At 43.8% G+C, this 20,604-nt stretch overlaps 1 protein-coding gene across 1 annotated transcript; it reads left to right on the top strand.

Moving 5' to 3' along the window:
- The first annotated feature begins 4,575 nt into the window (after positions 1–4,575).
- LOC106596622 (von Willebrand factor A domain-containing protein 7) lies at positions 4,576–17,874 on the top strand. Its single transcript, XM_045713887.1, has 13 exons — positions 4,576–4,758; positions 4,999–5,271; positions 5,444–5,540; positions 7,539–7,673; positions 8,223–8,409; positions 12,079–12,254; positions 13,073–13,185; positions 13,367–13,483; positions 13,663–13,875; positions 14,279–14,411; positions 16,037–16,140; positions 16,742–17,014; positions 17,830–17,874. The coding sequence occupies exons 1-13, from the start codon at positions 4,576–4,578 to the stop codon at positions 17,872–17,874; spliced, it is 2,049 nt and encodes a 682-aa protein (XP_045569843.1).
- Positions 17,875–20,604: the final 2,730 nt, after the last annotated feature.

The raw sequence follows: 20,604 nt of genomic DNA, 5'->3' as shown, positions 1-20,604 counted from the left end.
ATATTTCGTATGGGCAAATCAAGTCTGAGATTTGAAATTACAAACTTTAGAAGCCTTGAATACACTACCATTTCATATTTCCTACTGTTCAGAAAAAATCCTGCAACAACAGGATGATCAAATTAAGATCTGTAGGACCAGGCTAGTAGCATACTGACTGGCAGAGAAGAAACCTCAATGTAATAATATACAAGATCCTGATGGCAGTTGTACATCACTCTTATTATGAACCAGAACAATGAAACCAAAGATATTTCCACTGTAAAAAGATATCATGCCAAAGCAACACGTGACAACAGTGAAAGGTTTCTTGTAAACCATGGTGGCACGCCACTTCCTGCTTCTCCAGCAGATTAGTAAGAATGTCTCACCCCATGCTCAAGAATGGCCTTTTTCCCTTTATTCAGATTATAACCTCTCAATTTTGGTTATTTGAAAATGAAATAATGTCAAAAATATTGCTATTTTTAATTCAAGCCTTAGAAAGTTGGCTGCAATTTCAGTTTAATCCACCAGAAACTAATATTATGGTTAAACTCAAAAAAACGAATTGATAAAAAAACTACTATTTTGGGATAAAAAAAGGTATAATATTTGTAAATGATATCATGAATAGGACTGGTGGAGTTGTGTCACACATGCAGCTAATAAAAATATATGGAGATGTCTGCTCTACCCCAAATTACAACAGACTAATTCCAGCATTACAGCAAAAATGGAAGAGGCAAGTGGAATGGGGAGAAAGTAACGAACTTGTCTGTCGGCCCTGCATTAAAGACCAATATTAGCTGAAGAATTGCAACATTTACCTGGAGCTAACTCTGCAAATCACACTGATGGGTTAGTTTTCCATTAGTTTACTCCAATTAGGGGAGGGAGGTTAGGGGGAAATAATGAAAGAAAATACAGTGCATTCGGAAAGTATTTAGACCCCTTGACTTTTTCTAATTTATTACGTTACAGCCTTATTTTAAAATTGATTAAACATTTTTTTTCCTCATCAATCTACACACAGTACCCCATAATGATAAAACAAAATCCGTATTTTTTTGACATTTTTGAAAATGTATTAAAAATAAAACAAATACCTTATTTACATACATTTTCAGAACCTTTGTTACGAGACTCGAAATTGAGCTCAGGTGCATCCTGTTTCCATTGATCATAAACAGATGTCATGTCAATGCAACAGGTGACAACAGTGAAAGGTTTCATGTAGATCATGGTAGCACGGCACTTCCTTGTTGTGTTGTATAAAGAGACCCATCATCTGTGTGAATCAGATCTCTTCATAGGAGACATACTTCTGATCCTGTGACATAACAAGGTAGGCACTGGTCAGTTTGTTGATCTTTGTAGTCAAATGTGCTGTTTGGTTGATAAGGGTGTGGGCAGTAGTTATGAAGGCTGAAAAGAAAAGGATAGGAGCACTGTGTGGGGTCTGGGTGTGACAGCTCAGGTGTCCATGGAAAAACATATTGACTGATTGGAACACATTTGGAAGGTATACTTTGCTGCACAAATTAAATTTCACAAATGAAAGCTTATTAAGACTACTTCAGTGTATAAATGGATATTATATTTTGTTAATATTTACAGGTTAAATGGGCTCATATTCTAATTATGTTTGTAATTCCACATTTTATTGAGGGAAAGTGAATTTATTGTATGTGATATATTAAATAATTAGAAGTTGTCAGACAGTTGTAAAAGTTCTATCTTGGTCCAGTTGATGTTACAAATGTTATTTTCTTCTAAATCACAACATAAAAAGCACTAAAGATGTGATGGTGAAGGATTACCTAACAAACACAAGGCAGAAAACATGATTTTGTTTTTACAATTTAGTGATCTCAAACCAAGTTTCCAGAAATACATCTATTTTATTTTATGATTTCTGGATTAGTCTGACATTGTTCTTATTTTGGATGAATGTACAGAACATTACTGTATTATTATAATTATATGTATATATACATATACATATAATTTTAATAATACAGTAGTGTTCTGTATATATATATATATATATATATATATATATATATATATATATATATATATATATAATTATATATATATATAATTATATATATATATAATTATAATAATACAGTAGTGTTCTGTACATTCATCCAAAATAATGACAATGTCAGACTAATCTAGAAAGCATAAAATAAAATAGATGTATTTCTGGAAACTTGGTTTCCAATATATATATATATATATATATAGTGCCTTCGAAGTATTTACAACCCTAGACTTTTCCAACATTTTGTTGTGTTACAAAGTGGGATTAAAATTGATTTGTCATTTTTTTGTCAACGATCTACACAAAATACTCTGCTATGTCAAAGTGGAAGAAAAAGTCTAACATTTCTTTTTAAATTAATGGTAAATAAAACACAAATATATAGTACACTGCTCAAAAAAATAAAGGGAACACTTAAACAACACAATGTAACTCCAAGTCAATCACACTTCTGTGAAATCAAACTGTCCACTTAGGAAGCAACACTGATTGACAATAAATTTCACATGCTGTTGTGCAAATGGAATAGACAACAGGTGAAAATTATAGGCAATTAGCAAGACACCCCCAATAAAGGAGTGGTTCTGCAGGTGGGGACCACAGACCACTTCTCAGTTCCTATGCTTCCTGGTTGACGTTTTGGTCACTTTTGAATGCTGGCGGTGCTTTCACTCTAGTGGTAGCATGAGACGGAGTCTACAACCCACACAAGTGGCTCAGGCAGTGCAGCTGATCCAGGATGGCACATAAATGCGAGCTGTGGCAAGAATGTTTGCTGTGACTGTCAGCGAAGTGTCCAGAGCATGGAGGCGCTACCAGGAGACAGGCCAGTACATCAGGAGACGTGGAGAAGGCCGTAGGAGGGCAACAACCCAGCAGCAGGACTGCTACCTCCGCCTTTGTGCAAGGAGGAGCAGGAGAAGCACTGCCAGAGCCATGCAAAATGACCTCCAGCAGGCCACAAATGTGCATGTGTCTGCTCAAACGGTCAGAAACAGACTCCATGAGGGTGGTATGAGGGCCCGACGTCCACAGGTGGGGGTTGAGCTGACAGCCCAACACCGTGCAGGACGTTTGGCATTTGCCAGAGAACACCAAGATTGGCAAATTCGCCACTGGCGCCCTGTGCTCTTCACAGATGAAAGCAGGTTCACACTGAGCACGTGACAGACGTGACAGAGTCTGGAGACGCCGTGGAGAACGTTCTGCTGCCTGCAACATCCTCCAGCATGACCGGTTTGGAGGTGGGTCAGTCATGGTGTGGGGTGGCATTTCTTTGGGGGGCCGCACAGCCCTCCATGTGCTCGCCAGAGGTAGCCTGACTGCCATTAGGTACCGAGATGAGATCCTCAGACCCCTTGTGAGACCATATGCTGGTGCGGTTGGCCCTGGGGTCCTCCTAATGCAAGACAATGCTAGACCTCATGTGGCTGGAGTGTGTCAGCAGTTCCTGCAAGAGGAAGGCATTGATGCTATGGACTGGCCCGCCCGTTCCCCAGACCTGAATCCAATTGAGCACATCTGGGACATCATGTCTCGCTTCATCCACCAACGCCACGTTGCACCACAGACTGTCCAGGAGTTGACAGATGCTTTAGTCCAGGTCTGGGAGGAGATCCCTCAGGAGACCATCCACCACCTCATCAGGAGCATACCCAGGCATTGTAGGGAGGTCATACAGGCACGTGGAGGCCACACACACTACTGAGCCTCATTTTGACTTGTTTTAAGGACATTACATCAAAGTTGGATCAGCCTGTAGTGTGGTTTTCCACTTTAATTTTGAGTGTGACTCCAAATCCAGACCTCCATGGGTTGATAAATTGGAATTCCATTGATTATTTTTGTGCGATTTTGTTGTCAGCACATTTAACTATGTAAAGAAAAAAGTATTTCATAAGATTATTTCATTCATTCAGATCTAGGATGTGTTATTTTAGTGTTCCCTTTATTTTTTGGAGCAGTATATATTGATTACATAAGTCCACTAATGTGTATTTACAGTTTAAATGGGCTTTACTGACTGGGTGAATTGATACACCATCTAAAGTGTAATTAATAACTTCACCATGCTCAAAGGGAGATTCAATGTCTGCTTTTTTTATTTATACACATCTACCAATAGAAACCCTTCTTTGCGAAGCATTTGAAAACCTCCCTGGTCCTTTGTGGTTGAATCTGTGTTTGAAACTCATTGCTCGACTGAAGGACCTTACACATAATTGTATGTGTGGGGTACAAAGATGAGGTAGTCATTAAAAAATCATGTTAAACACTATTATTGCAACTTATGTGACTTGTTAAGCACATTTTTAATCCTGAACTTATTTAGGCTTGACCATAAAAAAGGGGTTGAATAATTATTTGTTAAAGAAAATGTGCCAGTGGAAAAAAATCTAATTTTATGCATTTTAATTTCAGGCTGTAAGAAAACAAAATGTGTTCAAGGGTTGTGAAAACTTTCTGAAGGCACTGTATGATTAAACTATAATATTATGATAAATCATGTTGATTGTCCTCTCCCTCCCAAAGACTGGTTGATGATGTCATCAGTCCTGGCAGTAGTCTCTCTCCTCCTCCTGCAGACAGGGGTCCAGGGGTTCCTGGTACTCCTCTCAGGCAGCTCCATGGACCACCTGGAGATCACTAGGGAAGCCATCTTACAGACCACGGCAAAGGTGTGCAAGCAACTAGCCTCTGTTGAGGGAAGAGACTTCACTCTGCCGGTAAGTAAACTAAAGCCACAAAACTAAAGACTACATCAGACTCATGTACAGTCACTGTTTTATATTTATACTTTGTCTTAGTAAAGAAAGTATTGGTGTTATGTTTTCTAATGTAGTACAGTATACAGTATAGTGAAATAAATTGTTTTTACACCAATGTGTATTAAAGTGTGTGTGTGTGTGTGTGTGTGTGTGTGTGTGTGTGTGTGTGTGTGTGTGTGTGTGTGTGTGTGTGTGTAGCCTGGACCACTGACTGTAGAGTCTCTGGCTCTAGCCTGCTCCTCATCGGGGTCTGCTAAGAGTTTCCAGAGTGCCATATCAGACGTCTCCTGGAGAAATGCCAGAGTTGACATCCGTCACACGTCCGATGTAGAGTACCACTTTGATGGGGAGACGTTCGTGGAGGGGCGGAAACTCATCACAGATGGTGTGAGCTCTGTCAAAGCCAGCATCAAGCAAGAGAACTTTGAGGAAGCAAGACAGAAGCTGGGAGACATTTTACACACCTTACAGGTGATTTAAATGATTTTCATTATCTCCTTACTCCACAAGACAAGATATATTGCTTTTGCTGAAATATTTAGTTTTTTAAAAGCATTTAAAAACAGTTTTCTCATTAATAAACAAATAACATGGCATTTGTCATAACACTATTTTAAACAACTTGTCATTCATATATTTTCAGGACTTCTACAGTCACAGTAACTGGATAGAACTGGGCAACAGATTTCCCCATTCCAATCTCATCAGATCAGACGTGTCGGACATCGGCCCTGTTGCAGGTATTACGAGGGTGTGCGTCTGGGTGTGTGTTAAAGACGGGAGTAGTTTGAAAATGGCTGAATGAGTTTGAAGATGACTAATTGCCAACTGAAACATGCAGGTTGATGTTCCTCTGAAGAAACCAGGGGTGTACATTCAGGTTCGCCAACGATCAGAAGATGCCAAGATACATGCAGAAAGTGTTTAATTAACTCAGGACAACAATCTGATACAGACCAGTGCACTATACTGCTGAAAGAACAGCCACATGCCAATTGTTATAGTGTCTTTGTCCTGAATTGGTGGTTGACAAAACAGAGTCATGTTATGCTGTAAGGAAAATTACATGTCTGTTGCTCATTATACAGAAACAACAGGATGTGGGTCAAATATTGCCTTATGCAGTCACAACATATTGCCTTAGTAAAGGTGATGTAATGATGCCTTATGCAGTCACAACATATTGCCTTAGTGAATGTGATGTAATGATGCCATATGTAGTCAAAACATGTTGCCTTGGTAAAGGTGATGTAATGGTGCCTTAAGCAGTCACAACATATTGGCTTAGTAAAGGCGATGTAATGATGCCATACAGTGAGGGAAAAAAGTATTTGATCCCCTGCTGATTTTGTACATTTGCCCACTGACAAAGAAATGATCAGTCTATAATTTAATGGTAGGTTTACTTGAACAGTGAGAGACATAATAACAACAAAAAAATCCAGAAAAACGCATGGAAGAAATGTTATAAATTGATTTGCATTTTAATGAGGGAAATAAGTATTTGACCCCCTCTCAATCAGAACGATTTCTGGCTCCCAGGTGTCTTTTATACAGGTAACGAGCTGAGATTAGGAGCACACTCTTAAAGGGAGTGCTCCTAATCTCAGCTTGTTACCTGTATAAAAGACACCTGCCGACAGAAGCAATCAATCAATCAGACTCCAAACTCTCTACCATGGCCAAGACCAAAGACCTCTCCAAGGATGTCAGGGACAGATTGTAGACCTACACAAGGCTGGAATGGGCTACAAGACCATCGCCAAGCAGCTTGGTGAGAAGGTGACAACAGTTGGTGCGATTATTCGCAAATGGAAGAAACACAAAATAACTTTCAATCTCCCTCGGCCTGGGGCTCCATGCAAGATCTCACCTCATGGAGTTGCAATGATCATGAGAACGGTGAGGAATCAGCCCAGAACTACACGGAAGGATCTTGTCAAAGTATTATGTTTTGCAGAGAGGTCAAATACTTATTTCCCTCATTAAAATGCAAATCATTTTATAACATTTTTGACATGCGTTTTTCTGGATTTTTTTGTTATTCTGTCTCTCACTGTTCAAATAAACCTACCATTAAAATTATAGACTGATCATTTCTTTGTCAGTGGGCAAACGTACAAAATCAGCAGGGGATCAAATACTTTTTTCCCCCACTGTATGTTGTCACAACATATTCGTCCTCCGGAACTGTCACTACGTACACCTGGTCCCTATTCCCATTTGATTATTAATTGTACAAGTGTGCCCTTTGTTCACCATTGTCCTGTTGAGTATTGTTACTATATCCGTTGGTGCGTGTGAGTACCTGTGCTGCGTTGTTTTGGCTCTCGTGTCGCATGTACTGCACAGATGATTACGGGTCTCGTCCCGTGTGATGATCATTGTGTGATTGAGGTATTTATTCGAGGTACTCCTCATGCTTTTGTTTGGGTTTCAACCCTGTGTTTTTGTTACGTGTTTTTGGTCTTCGTCCCCATGCCTTTACACGGCACGCTGTAATTTGGGAAGTAAAAACCCCTATTACGCATTCCTGCGCCTGTCTCCAGATCCCTTTATACCAACGTGACAATATTGCCTTAGTAAAGGTGATGTAATGATGCCTTATGCAGTCACAACATACTGCCCTAATAAAGGTGATGTAGTGGTGTTTTACATCAAAAGTTGTTTTAGATCAAGTAGTGTTGTGTAGCAAAGTACCAGGATGTAGTTTATATTGTGAAACCTCTATCCACCAGATAAGAACACACCCACATGTCGGAGCTGTGTCGGTAAAGACTGCCAGAACAACATCCTAGAAGACATCATCAGAGACAAGAAGCTGACCTCGGGATATTTTAGCCTTGAACCTTTTTTTTCCATCAAACCAAAAGGTAGAGTCAGTCACTAATCTGAATTTAATAAGATTTACACTGTGAATTGACCGGAGGTAGCATAGCAATAGCATACCAACCTAGTTTTATGTCTCTATGTGCTTTGGTCAAATGTGCTTTATACAGCTCCTCAACAGCAAAATGAGAAGTTAGCTAAAACACATACAGAATAGACCTAAAGATGCCTTATCTTAATTTGACCCAGTTTCTCACAGCAGGAAAATAATCCTGCAGAAACAGGAAATGTGAATTATTATGTGGATTATAATTAATATAATTATTTTGAAGTGGTTACGATGGGGTAAATCAAGTCTAAACTGGAAATTACAAACTTTAGAAGCTTTTTTAAATCTTGAAATCTCTACAAGTTTGCATGGAAAATTCCTGCAACAACAAGATGATCAAATTAAGATTCGGCATCTGTAGGACCAGGCTAGTAGCATACTGACTGACTGGCAGAGAAGAAACATCAATGTAATAACATACAAGATCCTGACGGCGGTTGTAAGTCACCATCGTATTGTCCTGATAATCTCTATCGGTTGGCAGGGAAGTGCAGCCATGGGGGCTTATCGGACCAGACAAGCAGGCAGGAGCCTACAGGTGGGATCAACAAGGACTCACTTGAGTCCAGCCATGGCAACTGGCACACTGCAGCTGCAGAGGTGGCCGTGGCTGCAACCAGCCAGCTGCTGGAGGACATCAGAGGGGCTGCCGGGGACACAGACTTCCTACGGTTGGGAATTGTACTTGATCATATAAGCACTGTTGTGGAGGGTCATGGCATCCGGCTCAAAGGACCATGAACAAAAGGTCTAGGGTTGGAAGAAGGTGTGGCGTGTAAGATCTTTACAGTGCATTCAGAAAGTATTCAGACCCATTTACTTTTTCCACATTTTCTTACATTACAGCTTTATTCTAAAATTCAGAGACCTGTCCCGAAGCCACTCCTGCGTTGTCTTGGCTGTGTGCTTAGGGTCGTTGAACTGTTGGAAGGTGAACCTTCGCTCCAGTCTGAGGTCCTGAGCAGGTTTTCATCAAGGATCTCTCTTTACTTTGCTCTGTTCATCTTTCCCTCGATCCTGACTAGTCTCCCAGTCCCTGCTGCTGAAAAACTTCCCCACAGCATGATGTTGCCACCACCATGCTTCACCGTAGGGATGGTGGCAGGTTTCCTCCAGACGTGACTTATGACATTCAGGCTAAAGAGTTCAATTTTGGTTTCCTCAGACCAGAGCATCTTGTTTCTCATGGTCTCAGAGTTCTTTAGGTGCCTTTTGGCAAACTTCAAGCAGGATGTCATGTGCCTTTTGCTGAGGAGTGGCTTCCGTCTGGCCAATCTACCATAAAGGCCTGATTGGTGGACTGGTGCAGGGATAGTTGTCCTTCTGGAAGTTTCTCCCGTCTCCACAGAGTAACTCTTGAGCTCTGTCGGTGTGACCATTGGGTTCTTGGTCACCTCCCTGACCAAGGCTCTTCTCCCCCGATGTCTCAGTTTGGCCGGCCGGCCAGATCGAGGAAGAGTCTTGGTGATTTCAAACTTCTTACTTTTGAATGATGGTGGCCATTGTGTTGTTGGGGACCTAGAGTGCTGCAGACATTTTTTGGTACCCTTCCCCCATATCTGTGCCTCGATACAATCCTGTCTTGGAGCTCTACGGACAATTCCTTAACCTCATGACTTGGTTTTTGCTCTGACATGCATTGTCAGCTGTGGGACCTTATATAGACAGGTTTGTGCCTTTCCAAATCATGTCCAATCAATTGAATTTACCACAGGTGGACTCCAATCAAGTTGTAGAAACATCTCATGGATGATCAATGGAAACCGGATGCACCTGAGATCAATTTCGAGTCACATAGCAAAGGGTCTGAATATTTATGTAAATCAGGTTTTCTGATTTTTATTTTGAATACGTTTGCAAAAAAGAGTAAAAAACCTGTTTTCACAGTAATTATGGGGTATTGTATGTAGATTGATGAGGGAAAACATGTATTTAATCAATTTTAGCATACGGCTGTAACATTACAAAATGTGGAAAATTGGAAGGGGTCTGAATACTTCCAAGTGCACTGTAGGTAGTTAGGATGGATGTGTTGAGTTGTTGCTTGTAAGACCTTGGAAATACACTACATGGCCAAAACTATGTGGACACTTGATCGTCAAACATCTCATTCCAAAATCATGGACATTAATATGGACTTAGTCCCCCCTTTGCTTCTTTAGCCTCCACTCCTCTTTTACTTTTCCACTAGATTTTGTAACATTGCCTGCGGGACTTGTTTCCATTCAGCCACAAGAGCATTAGTGAGGTCGGGCACTGATGTTGGGCATTAAGTCTGGCTTGCAGTCGGCATTCCAATTAATCCCAAAGGTGGTCGATGGGGTTGAGGTCAGAGCTCTTTGCAGGCCAGTCAATTTCTTCCACACCGATCTTGACAAACCATTTCTGAATGTCATTGTATGCTGTAGCATTACGATTTCCCTTCACTGGAACTAATGGGCTTAATCCGAACCATGAAAAACTTTACAGTTGGCATTATGCATTGGAGCAAGTAGCGTTTTCCTGACATCCGCCAAATCCAGATTTGTCTGTCGGACTGCCAGATGGTGAAACGTGATTCATAACTCCAGAGAATGCGTTTACACTGCTTCAGAGTCCATTGGCGGCGAGCTTTACACCACTCCAGCCGACGCTTGGCATTGCACATGGTTATCTTAGGCTTTTGTGCGGCTGCTCGACCATGTAAACCCATTTCATGAAGCTCCCGACGAACAGTTCTTGTGCTGACGTTGCTTCCAGAGGCCGTTTGGAACTCAGTAGTGAGTGTTGCTTCTAGATGTTTCCACTTCACAATAACAGCACTTACAGTTGACCAGGGCAGCTCTAGAAGGGCAGAAATGTGACTAATTGACTTGTTGGAAAGGTGGCATCCTATGACAGTGCCATGTTGAAAGTCACTGAGCTCTTCAGTACGAGCCATTCTATTGCCAATGTTTGTCTATGAAGATTGCGTGGCTGTGTAATCGATTTTATACAGGCTGAAATAGTCGAATCCACTCATTTGAAGGGGTGTCCACATGCATTTGCCATGTAGTGTAGGATTGATGTGGATAACAAGTGTGTGCTTCAGGATGTGGTGGTCTGGAGATTTAATAAGGAAACTTTAGAAACACATAAAAGTGCAGACATGACAAAGCAGTGCCAGGTGACAATGGGGAATAGACTTAACATATAACATGTATAAACTAAGGTCACTGCCAGGATAAACACAACTAAGGGACATTATTATCAAACTGAGGACATGGATATAAAAAGAGATATAACAAGTTAAAGGTAAAATAGTACACAGCGATTCCATAACCTCCAAACAACCAAATGTGCTCTATTTATCTGTGTGTGCAATAAAATCAAGCATTTGATTCCTGCTCATTCCTCTAACATCCTGACCGATGTACCATAGCGGTATTAACAGTCCCGAAACCGAACTTTACAGTCCACCCTAGGCTAGTTATTTTCTTCATGGCCCTTCGAGCCGGATAAGACTGCTGCCATGAAACCAGACAACCTACCAGAAGAAGGTGCAGGGGTCATCCACAAATGCCTTCAAAACACACACAGAACACAGGCAGAACTCTTCAGCCCCTTTCAATACCAGCTCCTCCTAGAGATGTTAAAAGACATCAACAACCAACCAGACAATACAGACAAACAACATAAGCTCCCATCCCGTGGCGACCTCCTGGAGCAGCTGGTACAGCAGACATCACCTCCATCAAGCTCCCATCACGTTCAGCATCAGCCTTTGGTTATTCCACAACCTCCAGGCCCTTCTCCTGTGGCAAGCGGGCCACCAACTCCAGGTCTACCCTCTAAAGTGGCCACTGTGCCACACCAGGGTCTTTCTCCTCCAGTGGTCAGCGTTCCACCCCATAGGCTTCCATCACTAGTGGTCAGTGTGCAACTTCCGGGCTTTCTCTCTCAAGTGGTCAGCGCACCACACCCGTGCCTTTCCTCTTGTGTGACCAGCATGCCATGCCCTTCGGGTACCTCTCCTGTGGCAAGTGTGCAACCTCCAAGATGCCGCCTGGTGGCCAGCATTCCAACCCCATGCCTTCTGGTCGGCAAGACAAACCCAAACCCTTCGCCTTCCTCCTTCTCTGACTTTTGGAGAATGCCGCCCTCCGCTGGAACCTCCACCCTTGATTTTCCATGGGACAGCCAGGGGCTCATCGAACAAAAAGTCCTGAACCTAACTTACAGTCCATCCTAGCCCTAGTCCTTTTCTTCAAGCACATTTATCTGCCTCTGCCCCTGCTGCACATCTGCAACAACTTTTGCACTGCACAAAACATAAAGAGATTCCTTCTTTCTCGCTCTCCTTCTTTCTCTCACTCTCTCAGGATGATGGGGATCTCTAAGAATGGATCTAGAGTTCTGTGTTTTGTGATCGACACCACCGGCAGCATGTCGGACGACATCGCAGCGGTAAGGGAGACGACGTCGCTCATCATCGACAGCAAGAGAGGAACGCCAGACGAACCCTCAGCCTACATCTTGGTCCCCTTCAATGACCCAGGTGAGAGATGGGATGCGTCCCGAATGGTATCATGTACCCTATGGGCCCTGGTCCAAAGTAGTGCACAATGTGGAGAGCAGGGTGTGATTTGCGGTGCAGCCATGATGCATTCTGGCTGACTGACAGTCCCTGGAATCGGACACTCGAATAAGAAAAAAATATGGTAATGTTTACATGACTTATTTTATTGATTTTCTACTGTTTTATAAATCAGAAGACAGCCATCTAGACCTTCCTAGGACCGTGTAAATGTCCTCTGTTGAATTCATGTGTATTTGCCTCCCTCTGGTGGTTCGGCTGCATCATTACATCCATTTATATCACTTCACTGCAACGTTACGTCAAAGGGGCGGTCCTTCGAAAAACATTTATCCAGCTGGACTGCTTCATCGCACGGACATGACAATGCAATCGCTGATTTTTGTCTCAAGCAGGCGGATCTAAACTCTCATAGCTCTATGATAAAAAATGCGACCTACACACTTCCTTAAACCTAAAACAGGTAAGGAAGTAATTTTGTGTGGAAGTCAAACATTTGTTTTACATCAGAGGCAGACACATTGCATATGTTCAGAACAACAAAATGGAGCCCTTTACCTAGCCCTTCTCCCCTTGTCTGTAGGAGGGACGCATGCTGCTTAAATGGGCCAAATAATGATTTAGACGGTCACAAATGTAACAGATTTTGACTATCGCTAACGTCATGATATGTTTGCTAATACATAAGGTTAAATAGTTTGAAAAGGCTTATACGCGCATGACATGGATAACACATATGACATGGACCTTGTCCTATCCTATTATTTTTGTGCCACAAGACTTTGGGCCCCTGATGCGGACCACGGACCCAGATGTCTTTAAGGCCCAGATCAATGCACTGAGTGCTGATGGAGGAGGGGATTTCCCAGAGATGAGTCTATCAGGACTTCAGGTACAGTGACTGACAAACCTGTAGTGTTGGACAGGCATGTACAACCCAAATAAGACTGTATATAACTGTTATGAATTTGTATTTTTGAATTTGCCTTCCAGCTGCCAGTTCAACACAGAATGCATTCCCAATACATTCTAATGGTGTGCTAGTGTGACTGTGTCCCCTGTGCTTTCTACAGGTGGCTTTAACTGGTGCACCCCCCTCTTCAGAGATCTTCCTTTTCACCGATGCCCCCGCAAAAGACTTGAACCTAATGGGCACGGTGATCGCTCTCATAGAACGCACTAAGTCAGTGGTGAGTAGCTGGGCCTTGTTATACTTTATGTCACAAGCAACATTAACCGGCAATATTTACATTTTCCTCTCTTTTCCATTGCCTTTGGACTTATTGACCTTCACAATCGTAGAGAGATCATCAAATTCCTTTACTTTTCACTATATATCCTCTCTCTCTTCCCCCGCCCCGCCCCCCAGGTGTCCTTCTTCCTAACTGGCTCTTTGGGGCTCCGTCGTAGGAGGGCTAGTGACCAGGGCCAAGGACAGGTCCAGCACAGTCGGATGGTAGAGTCAGACTCCCAGCTCTACATGGAGCTGTCCCAGGCCTCAGGTGGCCAGGCCATACAGGTCACCAAGACAGAATTGCCCAAGGCCACCAGCATCATTGTGGAATCCTCCAGCTCTTCATTGGTAACCTTGACACCAATAGTAAACATTAGGGTAACGCTAGGTCCACAATGTGAAGGTTGGGACAAGAGAGTTCTAATATCCCATAACTCTTTGCATAAATGTGGAACAATTCTAAACAAGGTATCAGCACTGGTCCAATGATTTTATTTATTTTCAAAAGTTTTCACTCGTTTATTAAGACGTTGTCCCAACCTTGTGATGTTGGACCGAGCCTAGCCCCAATGGCCATGTTCCAAGACGAGGCTTCTGTAGTGCAGCAACATGTCACCCTGGGAGAGTTGCTTCTGAAAGATGCATCTGCCATTTTTCACCCACCATCTCTCTTTCTCTCTCTCCACTCCTCTCCTTCTTTCTTTCTTTCTTTCTTTCTTTCTTTCTTTCTTTCTTTCTTTCTTTCTTTCAGGTGACCATTCTACAGGCTGTGCGGAGTCCAGGAAGGGCTGATAATTTCTCCTTCACTGTAGATGAGTCTGTGAGAAACCTGACTGCTTATGTTACAGGAAGCTCCCTCTCCTTCACTCTCACCAGCCCCTCAGGTATTCCACAGATTTTTCATTTATCATTTTTATTTAACCAGGGGAGTCTCATTGACATTAAAATCTCTCATCACAAAGTCTCTGTTGTAAAATTGGTCTTCGGATTTCAATAGGACTTCCTGGATATATGTAAAACGGGTCTCTCCAACCCTTTTCCTGGAGAGACATCCTATTGCAGGTTTTAACTCCAACCCTGTTCCTGGAGAGCTACCCTCCTGTAGGTTTTAACTCCAACACTGTTCCTGGAGAGATTCCCTCCTGTAGGTTTTAACTCCAACCCTGTTCCTGGAGAGCTACCCTCCTGTAGGTTTTAACTCCAACTCTGTTCCTGGAGAGATACCCTCCTGTAGGTTTTAACTCCAACCCTGTTCCTGAAGAGATACCCTCCTGTAGGTTTTAACTCCAACCCTGTTCCTGGAGAGATACCCTCCAGTAGGTTTTAACTCCAACCCTGTTCCTGGAGAGATACCCTTCTGTAGGTTTTAACTCCAACCCCTGTTCCTGGAGAGATACCCTTCTGTAGGTTTTAACTCCAACCCTGTTCCTGGAGAGATACCCTCCTGTAGGTTTTAACTCCAACCCCTGTTCCTGGAGAGATACCCTTCTGTAGGTTTTAACTCCAACCCTGTTCCTGGAGAGATACCCTCCAGTAGGTTTTTAACTCCAACCCTGTTCCTGGAGAGCTACCCTTCTGTAGGTTTTAACTCCAACCCTGTTCCTGGAGAGATACCCTTCTGTAGGTTTTAACTCCAACCCTGTTCCTGGAGAGATACCCTTCTGTAGGTTTTAACTCCAACCCTGTTCCTGGAGAGATACCCTCCTGTAGGTTTTAACTCCAACCCTGTTCCTGGAGAGCTACCCTCCTGTAGGTTTTAACTCCAACCCTGTTCCTGGAGAGATACCCTTCTGTAGGTTTTAACTCCAACCCTGTTCCTGGAGAGATACCCTTCTGTAGGTTTTAACTCCAACCCTGTTCCTGGAGAGATACCCTCCAGTAGGTTTTAACTCCAACCCTGTTCCTGGAGAGCTACCCTCCAGTAGGTTTTAACTCCAACCCTGTTCCTGGAGAGCTACCCTCCTGGTATTAAGAAATCACAAACATGCACTCTGTTCAAATCATTAGACATTTATTTCTGTTGTAGCTTGGGGCAAATTCCCACCTCTGTTGCTATGGTTATGGTGATGTCATCCCACAGGTGTGTCCCAGAGTAGCGGGAGGTAAATGGGTCTCTGGCAACGATTAAAACCGTGGGGAACTTCCTCACACTGGGGCTGGACAGCCAAGCGGGATTATGGAAATCAGTGTGTCGTCAACTGTGCCCTACTCACTGAAGGTCGTAGGTGAGTGCGACAACGTTGGCTTTTCTGGAGGGCATATTACATAGAAATTAGGCAAGTGAGCAACCATTTGTAATAGTGTGCTGAACAGTGTGTTAACATTGTATTTAGGTTGGCAGGTGAAGTGTATGGGTAACACATTGTTACGGAGTACCTACAACTATTTGCGCCTTGCACAATTTCAGAGATTTTTCAAAAAACTCTATAATTCTTTATTAACAACTGTTGAGCGTATGCTTTTATTCCATGTTCAGAGGTCAAAGAGCTCTTTGACTTTCTCTTTCCAGGTCAGAGCGCCATCGACTTCCTGTTTGACTTTGTGGAGGTGTCCCAGGGACCTCATCCAGCCTTCGCTGTTTTAGAGTCCCGTCCTCAAGCTGGTGAGTGTCACGTTCGTCTAAAGGAGTAGACCAAGGCGCAGCGTACTTAGAGTTCCACATGTTTAATAAATATGAAACTCACCAAAACAATACAGAAGAAAACAGCGTGACGTTCTGGGCTGCTCAGCAGGCAGCTACACAAAGACAAGATCCCACAAAGCACAGGTGGGGAAAAGGCTGTCTAAGTATGATTCCTAATCAGAGACAACGATAGACAGCTGTCTCTGATTAGGAAACCATACTGGCCCAAAACAAAGAAATACAAAAACATAGAAAAAGGAACATAGAACGCCCACCCTAGTCACACCCTGGCCTAACCAAAATAGAGAACCAAACCCTCTCTATGGCCAGGGCGTGACAGTGAGACAGGATTTAAACAAACAGTTTGTTAACAGTTAGAGCACAGTGACCTGGGGTAGATATTTACAGGGGCACCAAAATGCTGTCTATGTAGATCAGTTCCTCCATTGTGGTTCCTAACATTGACGTTGATTTAACACTCCTAACCTTTTGGTTCTTTACTTACAAGTTTCTATCGCAGCCTTTAAGTATAATGTGATTTGCTACTTATACATTAGCTACCTCCTAAACTCCACATTTCTCCGCCCCTAGGCGTGTAATGCCACCCTGCTGGTGTCAGTGACGGGGAGTGAATCTGTGAGTCTGACGGAGGTGGCCCTGGTTGAGGCCTCGGGGTCAGGGAGGTCAGTGGAACCTTGGAATCAGTCGGCAGCGGAGACTTCCTGGTTACCATGGACAGAATCCCCGGATGGGGAGTTTGTTGTGCGTCTGAGAGGAGAGAACAGCGCCACCACCAGGGCATTACCAGACAGCTTCCAGAGACAGTCCTCCACCCGCCTCAGAGCCTCCACTGTTATGGTGACGGTGAGTGCCAAGGTCAAATGTCAAGAATCAGAGTTGTTGAGTTGCTCCTTGACACTGGGTCTGGTAATTTTTCATTTTACCCTGTGATGGTTAGTGTTGGGAGGTATCCTGGGGAAACTTGTAGCCTGCCAATACTGGGTAGTGAGTACACAAAGCTCCATATTTGGATGTATGACTACAGTAGGCTGAACGTTCTGCTGTGTTATGTCTGATTTTCAGGCTGAGGCAGAACATTCTGTTTGTCTTCTGTCTGGTTCAGGCTGAGGCAGAACGTTATGTTGGGTTCTGTCTAGTTTCAAGCTGAGGCAGACTTTTCTGTTGTGTTCTAAGGCAGAAAGTTCTGTGGGAGGAAGGTAGCCTAGTGGTTAGGTGTTGGGCCAGTAACCGGAAGGTTGCTGGATTAAATCCCCAAGGTAAAAATCGATCATTTTCCCCCCTCGAGCAAGGCAGTTAACCCGCTGTTCCCTGGGCGCGCGAAGACGTGGATGTCGATTATGGCAGCCCCCCCACACCTCTCTGGTTCAAAGGGGTTGGCTTAAATGTGGAAGACACTTTCAGTTGAATGCCTTCAGTTGTACAATTGACTAGGTATCCCCCTTTCCCTGTCTGCTTTCAGGCTGAGGCTGAACGTTCTGTTGTGTTCTGTCTGGTTTCAGGCTGAGGCTGAGCGTTCTGTTGTGTTCTGTCTGGTTTCAGGCTGAGGCTGAACGTTCTGTTGTGTTCTGTCTGGTTTCAGGCTGAGGCTGAACGTTCTGTTGTGTTCTGTCTGGTTTCAGCTGAGGCTGAACGTTCTGTTGTGTTCTGTCTGGTTTCAGGCTGAGGCTGAACGTTCTGTTGTGTTCTGCCTGGCTTCAGGCTGAGGAAGAACGTTCTGTTGTGTTCTGTCTGGTTTCAGGCTGAGGCTGAACGTTCTGTTGTGTTCTGCCTGGCTTCAGGCTGAGGGGCTGAACGTTCTGTTGTGTTCTGTCTGGTTTCAGGCTGAGGCTGAACGTTCTGTTGTGTTCTGTCTGGTTTCAGGCTGAGGCTGAACGTTCTGTTGTGTTCTGTCTGGTTTCAGGCTGAGGCAGAAAGTGACCTGGAGCCTGGAACACCCTTTTCAGTCCTGTTCACTGTGACAACCAACGGGACAGGCGGATCCTTCACCATCCGGGCCACAAATGACCGGGGCTTCCCCTCCTCTTCCCCTACAACCCTGACGCTAGTGACCGGGGTCAGTGCCAACGGTACAGTGACCCTCACGGCCCCCGCCAACACCGTGTCGGGCACGGACGTCACCCCTGACCATCGAGGCTGAGTCTCCCGGGGCCACCGACACCAACTACGCCGTCCTGCGCCTCTCCGTTGTTTCACCGGTAACTCTGAGGAACACAGGGTGTTTAGTTTCTGTGTTGGCCTGCTTTTCTTTTTTCTCTGTTCTGGGTGAACAGGTAGAATTACAGTAGCCTGGTTCCAGGTCTTTTTGTGCCAACATTCCATTCCTTGTCATGACATGCAGTAGCAGGGAGTGGAATGATGGCACAAACAGACTGGTACCCAGGCTAGAATGACATAAGGGATTAAAAGGAAAACTCATGTCTTTCCTCCAGGTTTAGTGTCTTTTTAAATGTATCAGACCCCAGGTAGACTAGCTAACGTCATGGCGTCAGCTAATGGGGATCCTAATAAAAATGTAATTCTTTCCCCTCCCCTGCAGGTGACAGATTTCAGCCGTCCGGTGTGCGATGTGGTCAGCGTAACAGCCAATTGTTCTGACGACTGCAGCCTGTCCATGTGGGAGCTCTCTGCCAACCTGACGGACGGCAATGGGACGGGCATCGGCGCATCACCCCTGCGCCAGGGCAACGGAACCCTCAACACCACCACCACGGTGGAGGAGTGCGGGAATATGACCGTGACTCTGGCAGCCTACAGCGCCTCCTGCTGTTCCCCGGAGGTAGAGCTGGTGGCGGTGGATGGCGCGAGGAACGTGGGGACCTGTTTCAGGTCCATCAGAGTGACAGTGGATACCACTGTCCAGCCACCAGTCACCAATGTCATCACTGAGAACAGCATCACCGTGACTCCACCTATAGTTACCACCACCACCCGAGCAGGGGCCATCCTCTATCCCTCTCCTCGTATCTCTGTTCCATCATGTTGGTCTCTGTCACACTCGTTCTGAGCCGCTAGGTAGCTCATTTCACTTCTGGTCTTGAAAGATGTTTAATCAAATTCAATAGTTTCTCTGTTATAATACTGTCTGTTAAATGTCCCATTATTATGTCAAGTCTAATAATACATGCCATTTAGCTGATGTGTTTAACCAAAGTGACTGACAGTAATGCGTGCATACATTTTATGTAAAGGTGGCCCTGGGAATTGAACCCACTATCCTGGCATTGCAAGCGCCATGCTCTACCAACTGAGCTACAGAGGTCTAAGGCCATGCGGCTTTGTGTCTTTTCAATGGACCTCATGTCATCTGTGCTGAGTGTACCAAAACAAAGTCCCAAGGCAGTCTCTAAAAGGCATCCTGCAGGGACGGGGGCTTATATATATATAGGACAATATATATATATAGGACAAAACACACATCCGCGACAAGACAGACCACACTACATAAGAGAACCTAAGACAACAACATAGCAAGGCAGTAACACATGACAACACAACATGGTAGCAACACAACATGGCAACCGCACAACATGGTAGAAGCAAAAAGGGCAAGAAGGTAGAGACAACAATACATCAAGCAAAGCAGCTACAAGTGCCAGTAAGAGTGTCCATGATGTCTTTGAAAGAAAGAGATTGAGATAAAACTGTCCAGTTTGAGTGTTAGTTGCAGCTCGTTCCAGTCGCTAGCTGCAGCGAAATGCATATGGTATTGATAAGTAATCATAAATAATCATAATGTATGTTGATATCACTGTAATTTCTTATTGGTCTATAGCAATAAAGGCTGGCATTATTAGGTATCAATAAGACACTCTACTTCCTGATGTTCTCTGCTTAGTAACTCATGAATCGATATGTAAATATTGATTCTCTTTTGTAACAACAGTCCTCGATAATGTGAGACATATTCCTCCAAAAGGCCAATAAAATGAAGTGAAGAAATAAACAAATCGTTTTAATTGGACCTTAAACTTCCTATAGACCTTCTAATTTGTGTGAACTATCCCTTCAGTGTAATTGCAGCAAGTGGCAAGTGTTGCGTTTTGTCGCCCTCTACCGGCACTACGTGTAGGTTCATGCAGTACATCTCAGCACAACACTGGTCTGGAGAAGCACCCAACCGTCGAGCCGAAGGACGACAGATAGGTTGTGACGGACGGAGTGGCAGTTTCCGTTGTGTCGCTGACTGACCGAGTAGCAGATGGATTTTGTCTGCCTGTTACCCTTAACCAGGATAGTTTAGGAAATGGCTACCAAATTGTGACCGCAGTCTTGTAGGAAAGCCACTTGTATTGGTCCATATGGGGCTAACCGTTTGAAAAAGGGGGAAAAATAAGTATTTAGGCACACCTGACGGTTTATAGTAGAATATAGTTCACAATCACGACAGGTCGTCTAAGTTTTAATGTGAGCCACTATCCAACTCTCCCACTTCA

The sequence above is a fragment of the Salmo salar genome, unplaced genomic scaffold, assembly GCF_905237065.1.
Source record: "Salmo salar unplaced genomic scaffold, Ssal_v3.1, whole genome shotgun sequence".
NCBI classification, from domain to species: Eukaryota; Metazoa; Chordata; class Actinopteri; order Salmoniformes; family Salmonidae; genus Salmo; species Salmo salar.
Note: the sequence above shows the minus strand (reverse complement) of the source record. Positions and strands in the feature narration are given on the sequence as shown.